This window comes from Myotis yumanensis, unplaced genomic scaffold (genome assembly GCF_028538775.1).
Source record: "Myotis yumanensis isolate MYYU_CA2020_CCGP unplaced genomic scaffold, mMyoYum1.0.hap1 SCAF_17, whole genome shotgun sequence".
NCBI classification, from domain to species: Eukaryota; Metazoa; Chordata; class Mammalia; order Chiroptera; family Vespertilionidae; genus Myotis; species Myotis yumanensis.
In genome coordinates, this window is record NW_027223768.1 from 16119968 (window position 1) to 16136488 (window position 16521).

The 16521-nt window shown below is 57.1% G+C and overlaps 2 protein-coding genes across 2 annotated transcripts; both read right to left on the reverse strand.

The window, feature by feature from the left end:
* Window positions 1-475: 475 nt before the first annotated feature.
* Window positions 476-3762, reverse strand: MRPL24 (mitochondrial ribosomal protein L24). Its single transcript, XM_070397444.1, has 6 exons — window positions 3675-3762; window positions 1647-1890; window positions 1470-1565; window positions 1162-1265; window positions 801-931; window positions 476-700 (listed from the first exon to the last, which is right to left on the reverse strand). The coding sequence occupies exons 2-6, from the start codon at window positions 1827-1829 to the stop codon at window positions 564-566; spliced, it is 651 nt and encodes a 216-aa protein (XP_070253545.1). The 5' UTR covers window positions 1830-1890; window positions 3675-3762; the 3' UTR covers window positions 476-563.
* Window positions 3763-4607: 845 nt separating this feature from the next.
* Window positions 4608-14271, reverse strand: HDGF (heparin binding growth factor). The gene is made up of 6 exons (XM_070397445.1): window positions 13876-14271; window positions 7666-7742; window positions 7388-7526; window positions 6531-6722; window positions 6099-6310; window positions 4608-5921 (listed from the first exon to the last, which is right to left on the reverse strand). The coding sequence occupies exons 1-6, from the start codon at window positions 13960-13962 to the stop codon at window positions 5915-5917; spliced, it is 714 nt and encodes a 237-aa protein (XP_070253546.1). The 5' UTR covers window positions 13963-14271; the 3' UTR covers window positions 4608-5914.
* Window positions 14272-16521: the final 2250 nt, after the last annotated feature.

The window sequence follows — 16521 nt, forward strand, 5'->3', positions numbered from 1 at the left end:
CTTGCGAGAAACAATCAATTGATGTGTCTCTCTCACATCAATGTTTCTCTCTTCCCCCTCCTACTCTCTAAAATAATCAATGGAAAAAATATCTTCGGGTGAAGATTGCCAAAAAAAAATTACAGTATTTATTTCCCTTCCACTTCTAAGTATAGAAAAGGACAGATGTGCACCCTCCCTACTTAGATCCTGCAGAGATGCAACAATCAGATCTTACACCCCCAAACTCCACTGCCCTCCAGAACAGATGGCACCTTCTGTTACTCAGAGGTCTCCATGGGAGGGAGCCTCTCTCCCTTTGGTCTCTGTCCCAGAATCTGTCAGCCCTGCCCCTTGGGAAGGCCACCTTAAGGCTAGCGAACTTCCATTCCGATCCACAACAACACTAGGACAGATGCTCCCCTCCTTCAGCCCCCGAAACAGGTACCGTGGGGTTAGGGTTAGGGGTGCCAGAAGACAGCAGCTGCACGGAGAGGAGGAATCATGGCTCTTTATTGACATCTGAAGGTGATGTGGCCCGTCTTCAAGGCTAAGACTAGGAGGGGGCGAAGCTGCCCCCAGGTTCAATACCAATAGACTTTCTTGTGTCTCCGAGTCTCCTGGATCCCCATTGCCTCCATCACCTCTTCTTCCAGTGTCTTCAGACGGGGCACATAGGTTCTTTCTAGAGCATCTTCCACTGATGTGTCTTTAGGGCCATCTGTTGAGGAAGGAAGACAAGTGGGAGGTCTTAACATCTTTTATTCCCACTTCTGTCACCCCCACCCCCACCCCCACTTCTGTCCATCCCCCAGCCTCACCAGTCCACGTTTCAGGGACGATGCCATCCGCTCGGGGAAATTCAGGTTTGGGAATAATTCTTCCTGATCTTGTGGAGACTCGGACCCGCTCTCCTGCCTCAGTGAACCTCCACTCCACCTCAGTGGGTTTCCTAGTGGGCGGAAGAGGTGAGCATGGCCTGGGAGCCAGGTTTCCCTGCTGCTCCAAAACCTAGGATTCAATGGCTGGAAATACTGAGGTCACCATCTTGTTTCACCGCTACCTCTGCACTGGGATTGCCTGTAGGGTCATGTCCCACAAGATGACCCCTCTCAACTTCCAGAGCATCCCAACCACCATTCAGACGATGGAAACCATCTGACCAGAACCCCACGTGCTTGCCTGTCCACAGGATCCACAAGTTTGACCTGGTTGTGGAGCAAGGGTGCTTCGCTAGGGATCATGGTTCCTCGGTAATCCTTGGTCCTGCCAATGTAGCGGTAATGCTGTCCAAAAGAGGGGGTTATCAGAAACCAAAGGGAATGAAGGCAACTTGCCTATGGCGGCCCTGCGCATCGGTCCATGTTGAAGAACGGAAGGCTCAGCGGTCTCGCCGTGCCCGCAGCTAGCGCCAGGCCCTGTGCGGCTCTTACTGACAGGGAGGGATGGGACAGGCTTCCTGAGCATCCACCACCCCACGCCTCACTTACTGTATTCAGCCCCTCCAGGACCACCCAGTTTCGCTCCCGGATGACTTGAACCACTTTGCCTTGCTTCCCGGCATCCTTGCCTTCTAGAATCTCCACCTGTGGCAAGACATGAGGGTCAGGGAGGAAGATCCTTCCCCAGGAGCCCTACCACCACTCTATCCCCCCTGAGGTTCTCACCCTATCCCCGCAGAACAGATGCCAGTCTTCGTCAGAAATGGGTTCCACAGCCACGGGGCGCCGCCGGGTCCCTGGCGGGTTCCTCCTCTTGTCTGCCATGCTACCTGGGCGGCTCATCCCATAGCGGTAGTTGGGGGGCAGAGTGACCTTGGATGCCAAGGCCAACAGGGCCGAGAGACGCATGGCTGACGGCTGTGAGAAATCCCCGGGCCAGGGAAGGACCCAGAAACCTTCCTGGTCAGCGCTGGGGTAGACAGGTGGAAACAAGGGGACAAAGAAGCAAAGGAAGGGATTTTCTGTAAGTATTTACTCCGTTGCTCAATGGGCCTCATCTCGTTGAATCCCCACATTATATCACCTTCATTTTACAAATGAGGAAATAGAGCCAGAGAGGTTAACTGACTTGTCCATGGCCGTAAAGCTACTCTGCAGGAGAATCAGCATTCAAACCCACATATATCTGACTCCAAAGTCAAAAGGGTTCATTGAGGCCAGGAATCATATTATCTAGCTCACCCCTGAATTCAACAGATTTCAGTAGGGCGTGGCACATAGTAGGTACTCAATAAAAAGTTATTGAATAAATACACAAACAGCAGGATAGGAAGAAAACAGGTAATGGAACAAAACACTAGCATAAGGCCAAAAAAACAAACCAAACAGGCAGTTATAAAGTATAACAAACAGACAGGGAACAGAGGTAAAACTGTTATTAAAATGTTCCTACATGACTTCCAATTCCTATCTTCCATTGGGAAAAGACCACTCCTAAGGCAGCTTCTTTTCTAAAAGAAGAGGACCCAGAGCCAGACTCTAGGATTACGATGAACTAAATCAACAGGGTGGTGGAGAACTGACGGCAAAAGTAAGTGCTTCTGTTTATTGAGCATTTGCTACCTGCCAGGTGCCATCTAAGTGCTTTCCTGTATTGTATCATGAAAGAAAGGAGGCAGCATTAACCTTGTTGTAGAGCTAAGAATGAAGCCGAGCCTCAAGTACAAATAAAGTCCACTGCAATGGCATAAACATGTCTGGACGGGGAGTTAGATGGTAGGTTCTAGTTCCTACTTCACCTTATTCTGTGACCCAAGGCCACTTAACTTCTGAGCCTGTTTCATCATCCATAAAACTTTGCAGGCTTGTTGATGTCATTCAAATTGTTTGTAATAGTTCAAGAATAATGTAAGCAGTATTATTCCTTTTGGGTAAATTAAAAAATATATATGTATTCTGGTACAGGCATAAATATTTATCGGAAGGAATTAGGAAGTAACTCAAGTTTTGGGGGAGAGGAACAGTTTGGGAGGGCTGTTACTTTCCATCTGTTCCTTGCCACGACGTTTGCATTTCTTAACCATGGGTAGTTTTAAAAAACTGTTTATCTAAACAGACATTTCTTTATACTTTTCAATATGAAAAAGGCCTAACGTTATTTTGAATGTTAGTTGAACGTGAGGGTCTTAATGCTCCCATTCAGAAGTAACAAACGGTCTAGTGAGCACGACTGAGAACCAATGCTGGGAACTTCACTCTTGCTGGCATTTGGTCTTCACACTGCCCTGTGAGACCAGGAAACCGAGGCCCCGAGAGCTGTGTGCCTGTCCCAGCTCACACAGCTAGACGGACAGAGCCCATCCTAAGACTCACGACTCCTGCGTGACTCCTGCAAGAAGTCCGTTAGCCTCAGCCATTCTAAATCTGAAGCTCTGGAGGAGATCCCAAAAGCAAACCCCCTCCCTCCATATCCTGGAGTGGTTGGTGTCTCTTTCACAGTAAAGCGCCGTGCAAGGCAGTGCCTGGTGGCGCGTCTGCCCTTCAGGCCCCAGCTCCGAAGGCTTTCCCGCCAGCCCCATCCCAGGTGCGGGCATGTCCCAGCAGTGGGCAGCACCCACCCGCTCCAAGCTTCCGGTGCAGGGCAAATCCAGGCGATACCACTGAGCAACAGCCCGGGAAACGGAAGGCCTTTACCGCAACCACCTCCCCCACGAGCCCAAGGCTGTCAATATCCCCAAGCTGAGCAGTCCTCACCTCCACTACCCGTTGCACCGCGACCCTTCCGCCTGTTACCTCTTGCATGTGGGCCCCAAGTCCTGCCCGCCCCCGTCCCTCGGCTTTCTGGGAAATGTAGTCTTACCGTAGAGCGGAAGCTCAATCAATCTAGCCTCTCTGCATGCTGGGAGTTGTAGTCCGCCGCTACGAAGCAAGCTGAAACAGGAAATGGGGTCGGGTAGGAAATCAAGGAAGCGTAAGCTCACCGCGAAGCACCACGGGCGTTGGAGGCCAAGCGCGATAGGCTGCCGCCCCGGGCACACTCCTGAACAAGCTGTGTGGGCTGCTGGGAATTGTAGTTGAGACGATGGCTCCATTTTCTACATGATTGTGGCTTCCAGTTTAAAGCAGAGAGCCACCCTTTCCAGGCAAGGCTACGGATAATACTCTTCCCTGCCGGTGGCGGCCGAGGCAGATTAAAACACTGTCAGCCAATGATCTGGTCACGAAATGTCAAATCCGCCAGGACCCGCATATGATCGATGATCTCATCCACCCGGGAAGATTCCACCTACCAACCCCCTCGCCTCTGATCACCAGTGAAAGGTGCCTGTTTACTGAGCTCTTGGGTGTCAGTTACTTCCACAGCCAACCCAGATGCCCCACTTCCATGGCCATGTGGGCTGTGCCTGGTATCGACACTGACACCTCCATCGTGTGCACTTTTTTTTACCTTTTCAGGTGCTTATGGAGAAACCTGTGTTAAACAGTGACTGGGCCAGAGAAGTAAAATGAAATAGTGTATTCTGTGACTTTGCCTTCATGCAGAACTTTGGACATTTTGAACAGCCTGAGAATGAAGGAGAGGCTGATACCCCCTACCTCAGTCTGAAACTTAATTTGGAAATCATTTGTATTCCCCTTCTCCTCTCCCTCTCAATAGACCCCCCAAAAATCAGTCAGAATCCAGTGTAGTAATCAACAAGTTTATTTTCCTAGAACTGAAATTGTCTACGGTTCTCAGAGCTAAACTACAGTCAGCAATTTTTCATCAGAGCCCTAGGGAGAGGGAGAGGGGCACGAGATGGAAGAGGCAGAGAGACCCCGAGAAAGAGGCTAGGAGGGGCACTCACTTCCCTGCCTCTCAGTGGGTACAATTGGATCTGGTGAAACACGGAGGGAGCCGGGTGGGAGCGTGTGGGTGGGAAATGACACCAGGAGGGACACCAAAGCCCCAGCTACAGAAGGAGCGTCACCAAGCCCTAGCAGAAGGGGAGCCTCCCAGTGCACCTCAGAAACGAGGGCAACAGCGAGGAAGAAAAGAGCGGAGTGGGGGCCACACGAAGGGATAGGGATCTTTAAATTTTTTTTTTAAATTTTCTTTTATTAAAAACATTTCCTAAAAAATGTGTCTCTCCTTTATGTCTGGGTGACATGTGACTGCAGGCTGGCCTTGAGCACTGTGGGGAGAGGGAAAGGGCAGTGAGGGGTCTCCCCAGGGCATCCCATCTCTGGCCCAAGATCTAAAAGGAGAAGCTACTCCTCAACACTCCCACCGAAGCTGAGCGAAGTCGGCCCTTCAGATCCCAAGTCCATGGGCCAAACAACTGGAAGCCCAAAATCTTTTGATGAATAACTACAACTCCCAGAACTCCTGGGGTTATCAGCAAAGGGAAAAATGGGTGTTATCCATCATCGAGGGAGGCCCTCCCCCACAAGCTGTCCCACTTTCCCTGATCTAGGCAGCTGAGATAACAGGTGTCGGAGGGAGGGACAGGAGCTCAAGAAGATGCCGTCCTCCTGCCCACTCCCCACCCCGATCTGAGGACTGTCCCTCTCAGGGCCCAGAAGCCCACCCTTGCCATTTACCCTCCATCCTTTTTACTCCTAACTCTGACCCAAACCAACCCAGAGACCCAGAATGCCTGGGGGAGGGGCAAAAGGGTGTAAGGAGATGAAAACAGCTGGTCCAGAAACCCTGGGACCCAGATCCAGGCAGGGAGGGACATAGTGGCTTCATCTCAGCCCACGGAGCAGAAGACATAGCCCTGACTCAGATCCCAGCGGTGTGGGGGGCATGGAGGTGACGTGGAGGCGGGGCCAGATGGCAGGCCTCATCCAGGTCGATCTCCGGGGACCAGGCTTGGGGAGGGAGAGTGAGTGGAAGAGAGCAGGTGGGGTGGGGAGGGGTTCCCAGTTTGCAGGCCATGGCCAGTTTCCCCAGTAGCACCCAGACAGCAGCAGGAACGGGGCAGGGGCTCCTCTTGAAACATTGGTGGCTACAGGCTGTGAAGGAGGGTTAGAGGGGAGAAGGGTTAGTGATGAGGCCTTGGCCTGCCCTCGCCCCAGCCAGTGCCATCTCCTGGCCAAGTCCACCCGGCCTCCCGAGAGGCGGGTAGCTGCGGACCCTCCACCCCTCCTCGCCAGAGGCGGCTGGGCCCTCCCAGGTCAGGGTGCACTCACCTTTCGTGATCTCTGATGCCTGGGACCTCAGCATCTTCCTTGGCAGCCTCTTCCTCCTCTTCCTCTGGAGGAGGCTCCCGGCCAGAGCTGGGCTCGGAGGGGGTGCTGTTCTTCTCCACCTCCACAGGGAAGGGCCGCTCACCCTCCAAGTTGGCCACCTCCTTCTCCTCCCCTTCAGGATCTTCTGCCTCTTTGGGACGTTTTGGGGAGTCCTGGGCGGGATTGGTAGAGATGGATGAGGTGGGCTGAGGCTAGAGAGGGAGGATGGCAGCCACCTGCCTGGGCCTCCCCCTCCTTTCTCCAGAGGCTCCTTCCTGGATAGGCCAGTCCCTGCCCAGCCCTCTGCTTCTCAGCAAGGGACTCCCTAAGATGAGGGGCCAGGCCTCTCTCAGACTGGGAATCCAGCCCGGGGGCCCCAGGGAGGCCAGTTACCTCCAGCAGGTCCCCTGCTCTCCTTTTCAGCGCCCCCTTCTCATTCTTCTCCTTGGCGGGCTCGTCGATGACCAGCTTCCCTTCCTCATCACTGCTACCCTCGGTGTTCCCCTTCTTGTCACCGTCGCCCTCTGCGGCCTCAGGCTCCGGCTCCGGCTCCGGCTCCTCCACGCAGCTCTTTTTCTGGGAGGACTGTGGCAGTGACAGCAGAGGCTGAGTGGCACCAGTGGCTGCCAGGCTCGGCCCCCTCCCCAGACCCCTCCCTCAGCCACTCACTCCTTCCTTTTCCCGCCTCTCCCCCACCCCCACCCAGGTGCCCAGTCTCACAAGTGATTTGAGACCCACCTCTGTCGGATTAGCCCCGGGGTAAACCCACTGGCCGGGCAGGCAGGGCTCTGTGCAGGAGGGGGGAGGGCTGGAGCAGGAGGCAAAACCTCGGGTCAACTTCTCCCAAAGGGAGCTAGGACCCTTTCCCCGCCAACCCCCGCCCCCCACCCTCCCGCCTCGTCCTGCCCGGCTCACACGTGCACCTCCTCCGGGAAGCCTTTGTGAAAGAGTTAAGGCCAAAGTGCTACACTCACCCTGGGCCCAACAGAGGCCTCCCCACTTACCGCCTCCATCCTGTTCTTGCCCCCTCCCCCTGGTCTCACAGCTACACCACACACCAGCACCCCAAACCCTCTTGCCAGAAGCCTCCCCCGCCCCCCGCCCCTCTGCCCTCTGAGCTACTACTGGGAGAGCCCTGGTTCTCCTGAGACCCATTCCTGAAGACTAAGCATCCTGTTTGGGCCCGGGGTGTCCAGAGCCTGTGGCCACACCTGCTCTCCAGGGGGTCTACTGGGCAGTTGGCAGCTCACCTGGTAGCCAGAAGCCTTGACCGTAGGGTTGTTCTCGATCTCCCACAGCCCCTCGCTGAACCCTTTCCTCTTGTTGGGCTTGCCAAACTTCTCCTTGGACTCCTCGTAAGGGAAGAGGTCTTTGGGGCCCAGGAATGCCCTGGTGAGAGATGGGAGACTGTGCTCTCGAGCCCCTCACTGCCTCGGAGCTGTGCAACCCCACAGGGAAGGGGCGCCATCACCACCCGTTCCCCAAAGCGGTCTGCCTGTGGCCCTCCCCACCACTGCCCCTCACTCACGTCTCGTGGGTCCCGAAAAAAAAGACTTGGTATTTGTTGGCTGCTGACTTCACCGCAGTCTCAGGCATCTCGTCAATCTGTGAGCAAGAAGAGAGAGAAGTAAGTTGAGCGGGAGGTCTGAGTTGCAGGTTTGGGGTGGGGGCTGACCTCTGAGGCACATCAGCGTAAGACTGAGAGGGGCCCAGGAGGTCTCCAAGGGGCTGTGGAATGACTCTTAGCGGTGGAACTTTTCAAACAAAGCTAGACATGACGGCTCATCAGAAACCCCCGAGTTAAGTCACCCCCGCTCCCTCACAAATCAAACAGCATCCTCTGCCCTCAAACACCCAGACCCTATCTATACGCTCTGCATCTTTGCTATCACCCTGGGCCAACCACGGTCCCCTCTTGCCTGGACTAAAACCACAGCATCCACATCCTTTCAGTCTCCATCCTTGCCCCACTACCACCCACCCTCCCCACAGCAGCCAGCGTGGCCTTTGGAAGTGCTGGACCCCAGTGAACATCTCCTCCCCCTGCTGGAAACCTTTCCACGGCTTTTCATCATTCTGTCACCTCTTCTCGTAACGGCAGGTCGGAATCCCACTGCTGCCACCAACATCTGTACGATGCTGGGCAACTTATGGCACCTCTCTGCCTCGGTTTCCCCGTCTTTAAAATGGATAGAGTCATAGTACTTAAGCCAAAGGGTGGTGAGAGCTAAAGGACCGTAACCAGTCAGGCTGATCCTTCAGCCTCCTGTACTCACCAACGCCTGACCAGCCTTCCAACCTCAGCCCTGTCACCACTTCCTCCAGAAACTCCCCCATCTCTCCCAACCTGGTCAGCTCCCCAGATAAAACTCTCAGCACCCCTCCTTCACGGCACCCTCACAATCCCAACTTCAGCCGTTCATGTTATCATCTGATGAATGTCTATGAGGACTATGCAGGCCAGAGATCAGGGAGGCCTGTCTGTACGCCCTGCAGTGCCGAGCGCACAGCAGGTGCACAGCAAAGGCTGCCGAATGAACCTCTGAAATAGACAAAAGCACCCGGCTCTGGTTCCAGTGCAGGGGTGAGGCCATGGCTGCCTCTTCCCCGCCCCCCCCCCCCCCCCCCAGTAGTAACCATAACAGGCTTCTAGGAAAACACTTAGAAAAGTTATTTGCCCAAATAACAGGGCAAGTGAGTGAGGGCCAGGGCTTGGGAATGGCCCTCCTGACTCGGTGCCCTGCCCAGCCTGCCCTGGGCGCTGGAGGCAGGTGTGAACGTGCAGGGGTCTGAGGTCCGGGAAACGCTGAGGGCAGTGGCCCAGCCGGCCTCTCAGATCAGGCCCTGGACGCCCAGGCCAAGCTCAACGGAGGAGAAACTACAACTCCCAGCAGCCCTTGCAGCGGCTCCAGCTACCGGGCTTCCCTCGGACGGAGGCCAGGTGGCCATGTTGGCCGGGGCCCCAGGCGCAGATAGGAAAGAGGCGGACAGGCAGTGATTCACGCATCCAGACGGGAACAGAGCACCTGAGGGCCCGGGAGGCAGGAAGCTGAGAGGTTGGAAATGTGCTAAAATAGACCCAGGAGAGAGGGTGGGCCCTGGGCGCGAATCGGAGGGGCATCTTGCTCCAGACATGGAGTCTTCAAGCCCCTGGGCACCTCCTCCCCTTGCCCCGTGGCCTCTGGGGACAGAGGTCCAGCCCCTCCCCCAGGAAGGTCGGGCACCGACGGGCCCTCCCCATGACCAGCAGACGCTGAGGTGCGAATGCGGGAGGTGGAAAGGCACCCTGTCCCCCCTCCCCCGCCCCCAAAAAACAACACACGATCTCCATCGCCATGACAACCCAACCCCGCCCCCCGGGGCCACTCAGCAACCAGGAATGTGACCACCCCTCCCCCAGGCCCTCTCTCCGGATCGGGGAGGAGGGGACGCTGACACACACCCCACCCACAAGCCGGGAGCCTGGAGCCCGGCGCCCGGGCGCAGGGCAGTGCTCTAAGCTCCAGCCCGGGCCTCTCGGGGAGCGAGGACCTCAGGGTGGGGGGTGGAGGCAGAGGGGCCCGTCCTCAGCCGGGACACCTGGGTCCAGTTACCAGCTAGCTCCCCGCCCTCTTCTCGGAGGGAGAAGCAAAAAAGCAAACAAACAAAAAAACACACCACAAACTGAGAGCCTCCGGGGCTTAGGGATCCCAGGAGACTGGCACTATAATAGCAACAATAGCCCCTTCCCTAAGCGGCTTCCCGGGGCAGGGGTGGGGTCTGAGGGTCCCAGCTGAGAGCACCGCAGCGAACTCTGAGCTCTGGGCTCAGTGCCACGCGGGAGCCGGGCATGAGCAATGCTCCGGGAAAATGCGTGATGAAAGGAGAGAAACTGAGGCTGGGAGCGGGCGTGGGGCCAGTGAAGTTGCACAGCCACAGCCGAGCAGCTCCCCAGACCACCGGGCTCTTTCCCGGGGAAGCAAACTTGGAGATAAGTCGCTGACCCATGTGACAGGGCCCAGGAGGCCAGGCTGCCCAACCTCAGGGTGGGAGGGAAAGAAAAGAACGGCTAGGAATTAAAAATAGACAATGAGACACACGGGACAGACCCTCCCTGCTGGCCTCTAGCCAAATAAAAGGTGGGTCTAGAGGAGAAGAGAGACCAGGACCTGGGCAGATGGGCATCTACCCCTAAATCAGTGGTTCTCAACCTTCCTAAGGCAGCGACCCTTTAATACAGTTCCTCATGTTGTGGTGACCCCCAACCATAAAATTACTTTCGTTGCTACTTCATAACTGTAATGTTGCTACTGTTATGAATCGTCATGTAAATATCTGATATGCAGGATGTATTTAGGCGACCCCTGTGAAAGGGTTGTTCGACCCCCAAAGGGGTCTCGACCCACAGGTTGAGGCCTAAAGGGTCACCCCACCCCCCTGTCTCACCTTGTGTGTAGACACCTGTGGGGAAGGGGCCAGGAGGTACATTCTTTTCACTAAATGGAGTTTCTACCTCCCCCCACCGCCCAGAGAAATCCCTTCTAACGTGGGCCCTCCACTATAAGCATTTGGAAGATGACATGAGGTCTCTGAGGATGCTTGTGCCCCCAATACAGACATCCGTCTCCCAGGCGGTGCCTTTATATCCCGGCTGTGACTCAACACGTGAGTCCAGGCTAAGTGGGTCGGGGTGGGGCCAGATGGGTGCTGGAGACCCACTGCAGCCCCTCCACGGGCCCAGCCGGGGAGCGGGGTCTGCTACTTCTCTGCCATCCCAGAATCCAGGCAAGTTACTTTTCCCTCTCAGGCCAGGCCCACGCATAGGAAATCCTGTCCTCCCAGAGCCCATGGGCACCCTGAAGTCTGAAGAGGGAAAGGAATCCCCAGGTGAGGAGTCGGGAAGAGGCCTGAACACCTCACCCCCAGTCTCAGACCAAACCCCGGCCCAGGGTGGCCCCAGCAGTTCAGAGGAAGGCAGCAGGGAAGGCCCAGCCCACAGTGCCCGCGAGCCAGGGCTCTAACCACCACACCCAGGGCCCAGGCCCCACCTGACCCAGGAACCGGAAAATCTGGGGCAGGAGACAGTTGGGGCCGGGAAAGTGTGGCAAACCCAAGAGGCAGAAAAGAGAAGGTAGTGTGCTGGGTGTGGGGGCGGGGCGGCGGGAGGAAAGAGGAGTGAGGCCCTCCGGCCACTCAGGTTAGGTTGTCCAGACCGAGGAAGGGGGAGAAAGGAGGAAGGAACCTGGGGGGGGGGGGGGGGGGAAGGGGGGCAATGCCTGAGTCCTGGTGGTTAACTGTTAAGAGCTTGGAGATCCCCCAAGAAGTCAGGCAGGAGGAAGAGGGAGGAGAAGGTCAAGATGGAGTCACACCATCCTTCCAGGTGGGGCCAGCACGTGGCCCTCTGGCTGACTCTCCCAGCCCCGGGCTGGTCTCGTCTCACCCAGGATCAGCCATGCTGCCCAGAAGCGGGAAGGAAGGTCCACAGTGGCCTTCACCACAGCAGAGGGGGGGTCCCCTGCTCTTCATCTCAGGAGGGGCCGGGCCCCTCTAGGGACTAAGACCACATCCAGGGGATGGGGAGACCAATTTGTCTGTTTTTTATTTTTTGGGTGTTTTTTTTTTTTTTAGGTGTTTAAGGGGGATGCATGTCAGAAATAACTTGGGTGAAGTGCCCTCCCACCCCACCCCACCCCACCCCACCCCACCCCCGCCCAAAGAGCGAGAGCACAGGCAAAGGGTGGAGTCCCAGCTCTGGGACCCTGGTCTGGTCTCCCCCCCCCACCCCCACCCCCAGCCCTAACTTTATCTAAGAGGCCCAGGCATCAACAAAGGAAGAGGCTCTGCCTCCGGGGCCCACCCTCTGCCCTGGAGGCCAGTGGGAAGAGATGAAATGATGGCATCCCCAGCCCCAGGCACTGCCCTCACTACAACAGCCACCAAAACCTACAGGTATTCCTCACAGGGCCCATGTAGGCCCACCTGCGTCTCTCCTGCCCCCTCCTCTCGTCCCTGGTTCTCTAACCCACATTCCAGCTGTAACCCCTCCCCAGGCCCTAACCCAGTCTCTGGACTTTGTCCCACCCCAGCAGGCAGAGCAGTAAAGACCTGGATTCAGTTCTTGCCCGGCCCACCAGGGCCTTGGCATCCAGGCCAAGAAGCCAGTTGGATCAAAGGCGCAGGGTAAAGTACATGAGTGTTCACATGCCACACACATACATGCACACACAAGGCCTCTGTGGCTGCTGCCTCCCCTATCCTCTAGGAGGCCCTGGGGTCGGGGAGAGTCCTGCTCTATTCGTACTTCACTCCATTCCAGAAGCCAGGCATCTAGAAGTTCCAGGAAACAGGAGCTCAAGGCATATGGGATTAGGCAGACTCCTCAGAGGAGAGTACGGAATGAGGAAGGGTCTTCTGGGTTTCCTCCGAGTGACCCCAAAGTTGGCCTGACACTCTGAACAGGACACCAGGGAGCCTGGGGGTAACTTCCTAAGCTCAGGGCAGGATCTGGGCCAGATGAAGACACACAGACCCACGCCACCAAGAGCAACCACAGCCTCAAGGGAATTCTGCACGTGGCCCCCTGACCCAGAAGATGCCCTCCCCCTCCACCCGCTCTGCCTTTGGACTCCACTCCACACCAGCCCTACACTCTAGGCACCCCCTCCGAATGCCAAGGCCGCCCCATACCAACTTGGAAATAAGTTGCCAGAGGCACTGCCCCCTGTGGCATCCCCCAACTCCTCCAGCTCCCTCCGCCACCGTCCTCCCTCCTACTTCACCTGTCGCCGGCCTCAGGGGGGAAACATGACTACAAACCCAGGACTTTTGGGGCCCCACCCTCCCACCTGGCCAGGTGCTGGACTGGGGGGAGGGGCCCTCATATTGGCGGGCTGATCCACCACATGGCAGATTGGGCCTTTGGGGCCCGCAAGGCTCACGTGGGGGTGGGATGGGGGTGGGGGGGAGGTGTAGCAGCAACTCGGACTCTCCACGCACGTCGCCTCGCCTCCAGCCTCTGCGAAGAGGCGGTATGGACTGGACTTCCCTGCCCCACCGGGTGCGCCAGGCACCCTCAGGCCCAAATGTGAGTTGGCGGCATATGGAGGCATGTTTTCGTGGGGCCGAGGAGTGAAGAAGGGTCCTGGCGGATGATTTCCGAACCAGGGAGATCGCCTCCTACACCGTCCCCAACCACTCCTCGACCCTCTCCACGTCAGACCTCTTAAGGACGCCCTGAACCAAAGTTTTCCAGAAGCCAACTCCGCCTCCATCTATTCCTTTCACGGGCTGGTGTCCTTCTTTCATCATTTAACCCAGGAAGGAGTTTGAGCTTGGGGCGACAATCAATGAAGAAGCGGGGCGTCTAAGGGGGTCCCAAAGGGGGTGGCGGTGGCGCCTGGGGGGGTGGGAGGAGTTACAGGACCGGCCCAAGCCGAAGGCAGCGGGGCCGGAGCCGCTGGGAGGACGGGGGCTGGGAGCAGAGCTGAGCGCGCACGGCCAAGTCGCAAAGTGACCCGCGCCCTCGGGTCCCCACGCCGCGCACACGCCTCTGCGCTCGGACGCCGTCTGGCCAGGTGTTCGCCGCCCCCACCCGGTCGCCTCCCCATTATATAACCCGCGAGCGGGCTCGGAGGCGCTGGGGGGCAAGTCAGGGGCCCGGACCCCCGCCCCCACCCGCCTCGCGGACCGCTCGCACCCTCCCCGGCGTTATGCAACCCGAGCCCGAGGGGGCGATCGGACGGCTGGCCGCGCTGCTCACCCGGGCTGGCCAGTGTGGGTAGCCTTTCATCTTGGCGAACACCAGGTCCCCGCATTTGTACTCCTTCTGCCGGTTGGATCGCGACATTGCTGGGCTCCGGGTGCCCCGGGCTCCGCGCCGGGCCGGGAAGCGCGAGCCCAAGTTGGCGCGCGTGGCGGTGGCGGCGCCGCTCCGCTCCGGCCCTCGCGCGGCCCCCGCCTCGATGGCGGCCCCCGGCCCGAACTCCGGCGCGGCCACGGCGTCTCCCCGCGCGCGCCGCACGGACGGGGCGGGCGCCGATCCCGGGGCGACGCTCCGGCGCGGTGGGTGCGCGCTCGTGCAGTTGTTTGTGTTTGAAATTAAATTGCTCCCTCCTCTGCGCGAGGCCTCTTCCTCCACCCCCCGCCCGGTCCCCACTCCCGCTCCCTCCTCCCCCACCCCTCCTCCTCCCCCGCCGCACCCCCTCCCGCCGAGGTTCGATGCGCGCAGCTTCCGGACGCTCGGGCCTGCCACCGCCCGACGCCCAACCTGAGGCCGCCCTGGCGGCGCGCGGCGACACAGGCGTGGGGAGCCGAGCGCCGATCTCGCCGAGCAGGCTTTGTGTGCCCCCGGTCGGTGGGTGCCCGCCCGGCGGGAGGAGCTGGCGCCCGGCTGGACGGAGCGGCCTGGCGCCCCTCCCCCGGCCCCGCGGCGCTCACCACGGTGGCCTGCACTCGGTCAAGTGGCGACTTCTCGCAGGGTCTCCCTGCCCTCTGCCCCCTGCCCTCTGCTCCATCCCCTGCCCGGAGCGTGTGCTCGGCGCCCGCCCGGCTTCGCAGCCTCCTGGGCGCCGGGGCAAGGGGCGCGCAGGGGCTGCCCTGGACCTCCACGTGCTTACAGTCGGTGACCCCGGGAACGTCGGAGATTTGCTCCTCACTGCGGGCTTTAGGGAAGCGTTTGGTAGCCAGGAGGTGGCAGAGGGGTTGTGGCACGAAGCGGCCACGTTCCGGGTGCATTAGATGGATGTCAGTTCTCCATGCTGGCTCCTGGCAAGAGAGAGCTGGGCTCTACGCTAGCCAGGCCCTCGAAGATGAGGTGTATTCTAGCGGGAAGAGGTTGTAGAAGCCAGTAAGTCCCAGATCATTAGCAAGCTGTGAAGACCGGGAGCCAGGCACTACCTCGCTTGGGGTGGGAGCGGGAGAGAATCTTAGAAGGCTTCGCAAAGGTGGCTACCAGAGCTGGGCCTTAAAGAACGAGTGTGATTTTGCTGGATTCCAGAGACTACATTTTAGCCAAGGTTGTAGCTTATCTAGTGTTAGAACAAAACTTGACCTCAGGCCTCTTCCCACTGAGCCAAACAAGACTTTATTCTAATGACATCTTTGATTTGCTGTCACTGTATGGGTCTTGGTTTTGCCCAAATTCCAGATACCTGTGGTCTCTTAGAAATAAGATATCGGTGCCCTAGCCAGTTTGGCTCAGTGGGTAGAGTGTAGGCCCACCGACGGAAGGATCATGAATTTGATTCCGTTCAGGGGCGATACCTCCTTTGCTGGATCCCTGCCGGTGGGGCGTGTGCAGGAGGCAGCCAATCGATCAATGTGTCTCTCTCCCTATCTCTTTCCACTCTCTCTAAAAATCAATGGAAGAATGTCCCAGAGCAGTGGTTCTCAACCTTCTGGCCCTTTAAATACAGTTCCTCATGTTGTGACCCAACATAAAATTATTTTCGTTGCTACTTCATAACTGTTATGAATCGTAATGTAAATATCTGATATGCAGGATGGTCTTAGGCGACCCCTGTGAAAGGATCGTTCGACTGCCAAAGGGGTCTCGACCCATAGGTTGAGAGCCGCTGTCCTAGAGTGAGGATTAACAACAAACAACAACAAAAGAAATAAGATATTTGAATCCTCTGTTATAGCGTGTCCAGATCCTTAAAGTTTTGCAACAAAATATTTTAGATTTGAAAAGGTAAAATATGCATGTTTTTCTTTCCACACGTTTCTGATCCTACTTCAAAGCATATTGTAGTCTCCTTGCCAGGAAGGGCAGGAGGTAGCCAAAAGGCCCAGGTCCACATCCCACTCTGCTTGCTGTTCACCCATCATGAGAACTTGGACGACCCCTGAACTTAACTCTTGAATTTCAGTGTCCTCAACCATCAGATGGGGTCACATTGCTGCCCTGTCAACGTCGGCGTCATGGAATAGGTGCTTGTCATTAGCAAAGGCCTGCCGTTCCTACAGTCCTTCCTGTCAGTTGGTTGTCCTGCCCACGGCAATGCATGTCACAAGTCTTGCCTATATAACAGTGTGTCCTCTTAGCATCGTTCATTCCCCCTGTGATAGGAGTCCCTCTAGACCCCAGGCTGCTGGCACAGTGGTGTTGGGGTCCAGCCCCAGCAGGTCCAGGGGTTCCCCAAGATATGGATGGAGTCGGCGAAGAAGGAATGACACGGAGGCAGCGTTCAGGTGATCATCATAGCCAGGTTCCTCTTTATTGTCTTGTTACATCTGTATTTATACCAGTTGATTTTAATCCTATCAATTCTATTCCAAAGGTTAGGGCGTTTCTTATCTCCATTCCAGGGAGTAAAGATTTTTGTAGCTTAAGCGTGATTGTTTGTAGTTAAAGTGATTAACTACCCGCCTGGCACTTAGTTAAGGGGTTTTATTCCCTCCCTAA

What these genes read in the sequence shown, in the direction of transcription:
- MRPL24 (XM_070397444.1), bottom strand. Translation starts at nt 1,829, where the DNA reads ATGCGTCTCTCGGCCCTGTTGGCCTTGGCATCCAAGGTCACTCTGCCC. An exon ending in CTTGTGGATCCTGTGGACAG is followed by an intron (nt 932 to 1,161) that starts GCAAGCACGTGG and finishes TCCGCCCACTAG; the next exon opens with GAAACCCACTGAGGTGGAGT. An exon ending in CGTCCCTGAAACGTGGACTG is followed by an intron (nt 701 to 800) that starts GTGAGGCTGGGG and finishes CTTCCTCAACAG; the next exon opens with ATGGCCCTAAAGACACATCA.
- HDGF (XM_070397445.1), bottom strand. Translation starts at nt 13,962, where the DNA reads ATGTCGCGATCCAACCGGCAGAAGGAGTACAAATGCGGGGACCTGGTG. An exon ending in ACCCACACTGGCCAGCCCGG is followed by an intron (nt 7,743 to 13,875) that starts GTGAGCAGCGCG and finishes TCTTGCTCACAG; the next exon opens with ATTGACGAGATGCCTGAGAC. An exon ending in GAGCAGGGGACCTGCTGGAG is followed by an intron (nt 6,311 to 6,530) that starts GTAACTGGCCTC and finishes AATCCCGCCCAG; the next exon opens with GACTCCCCAAAACGTCCCAA.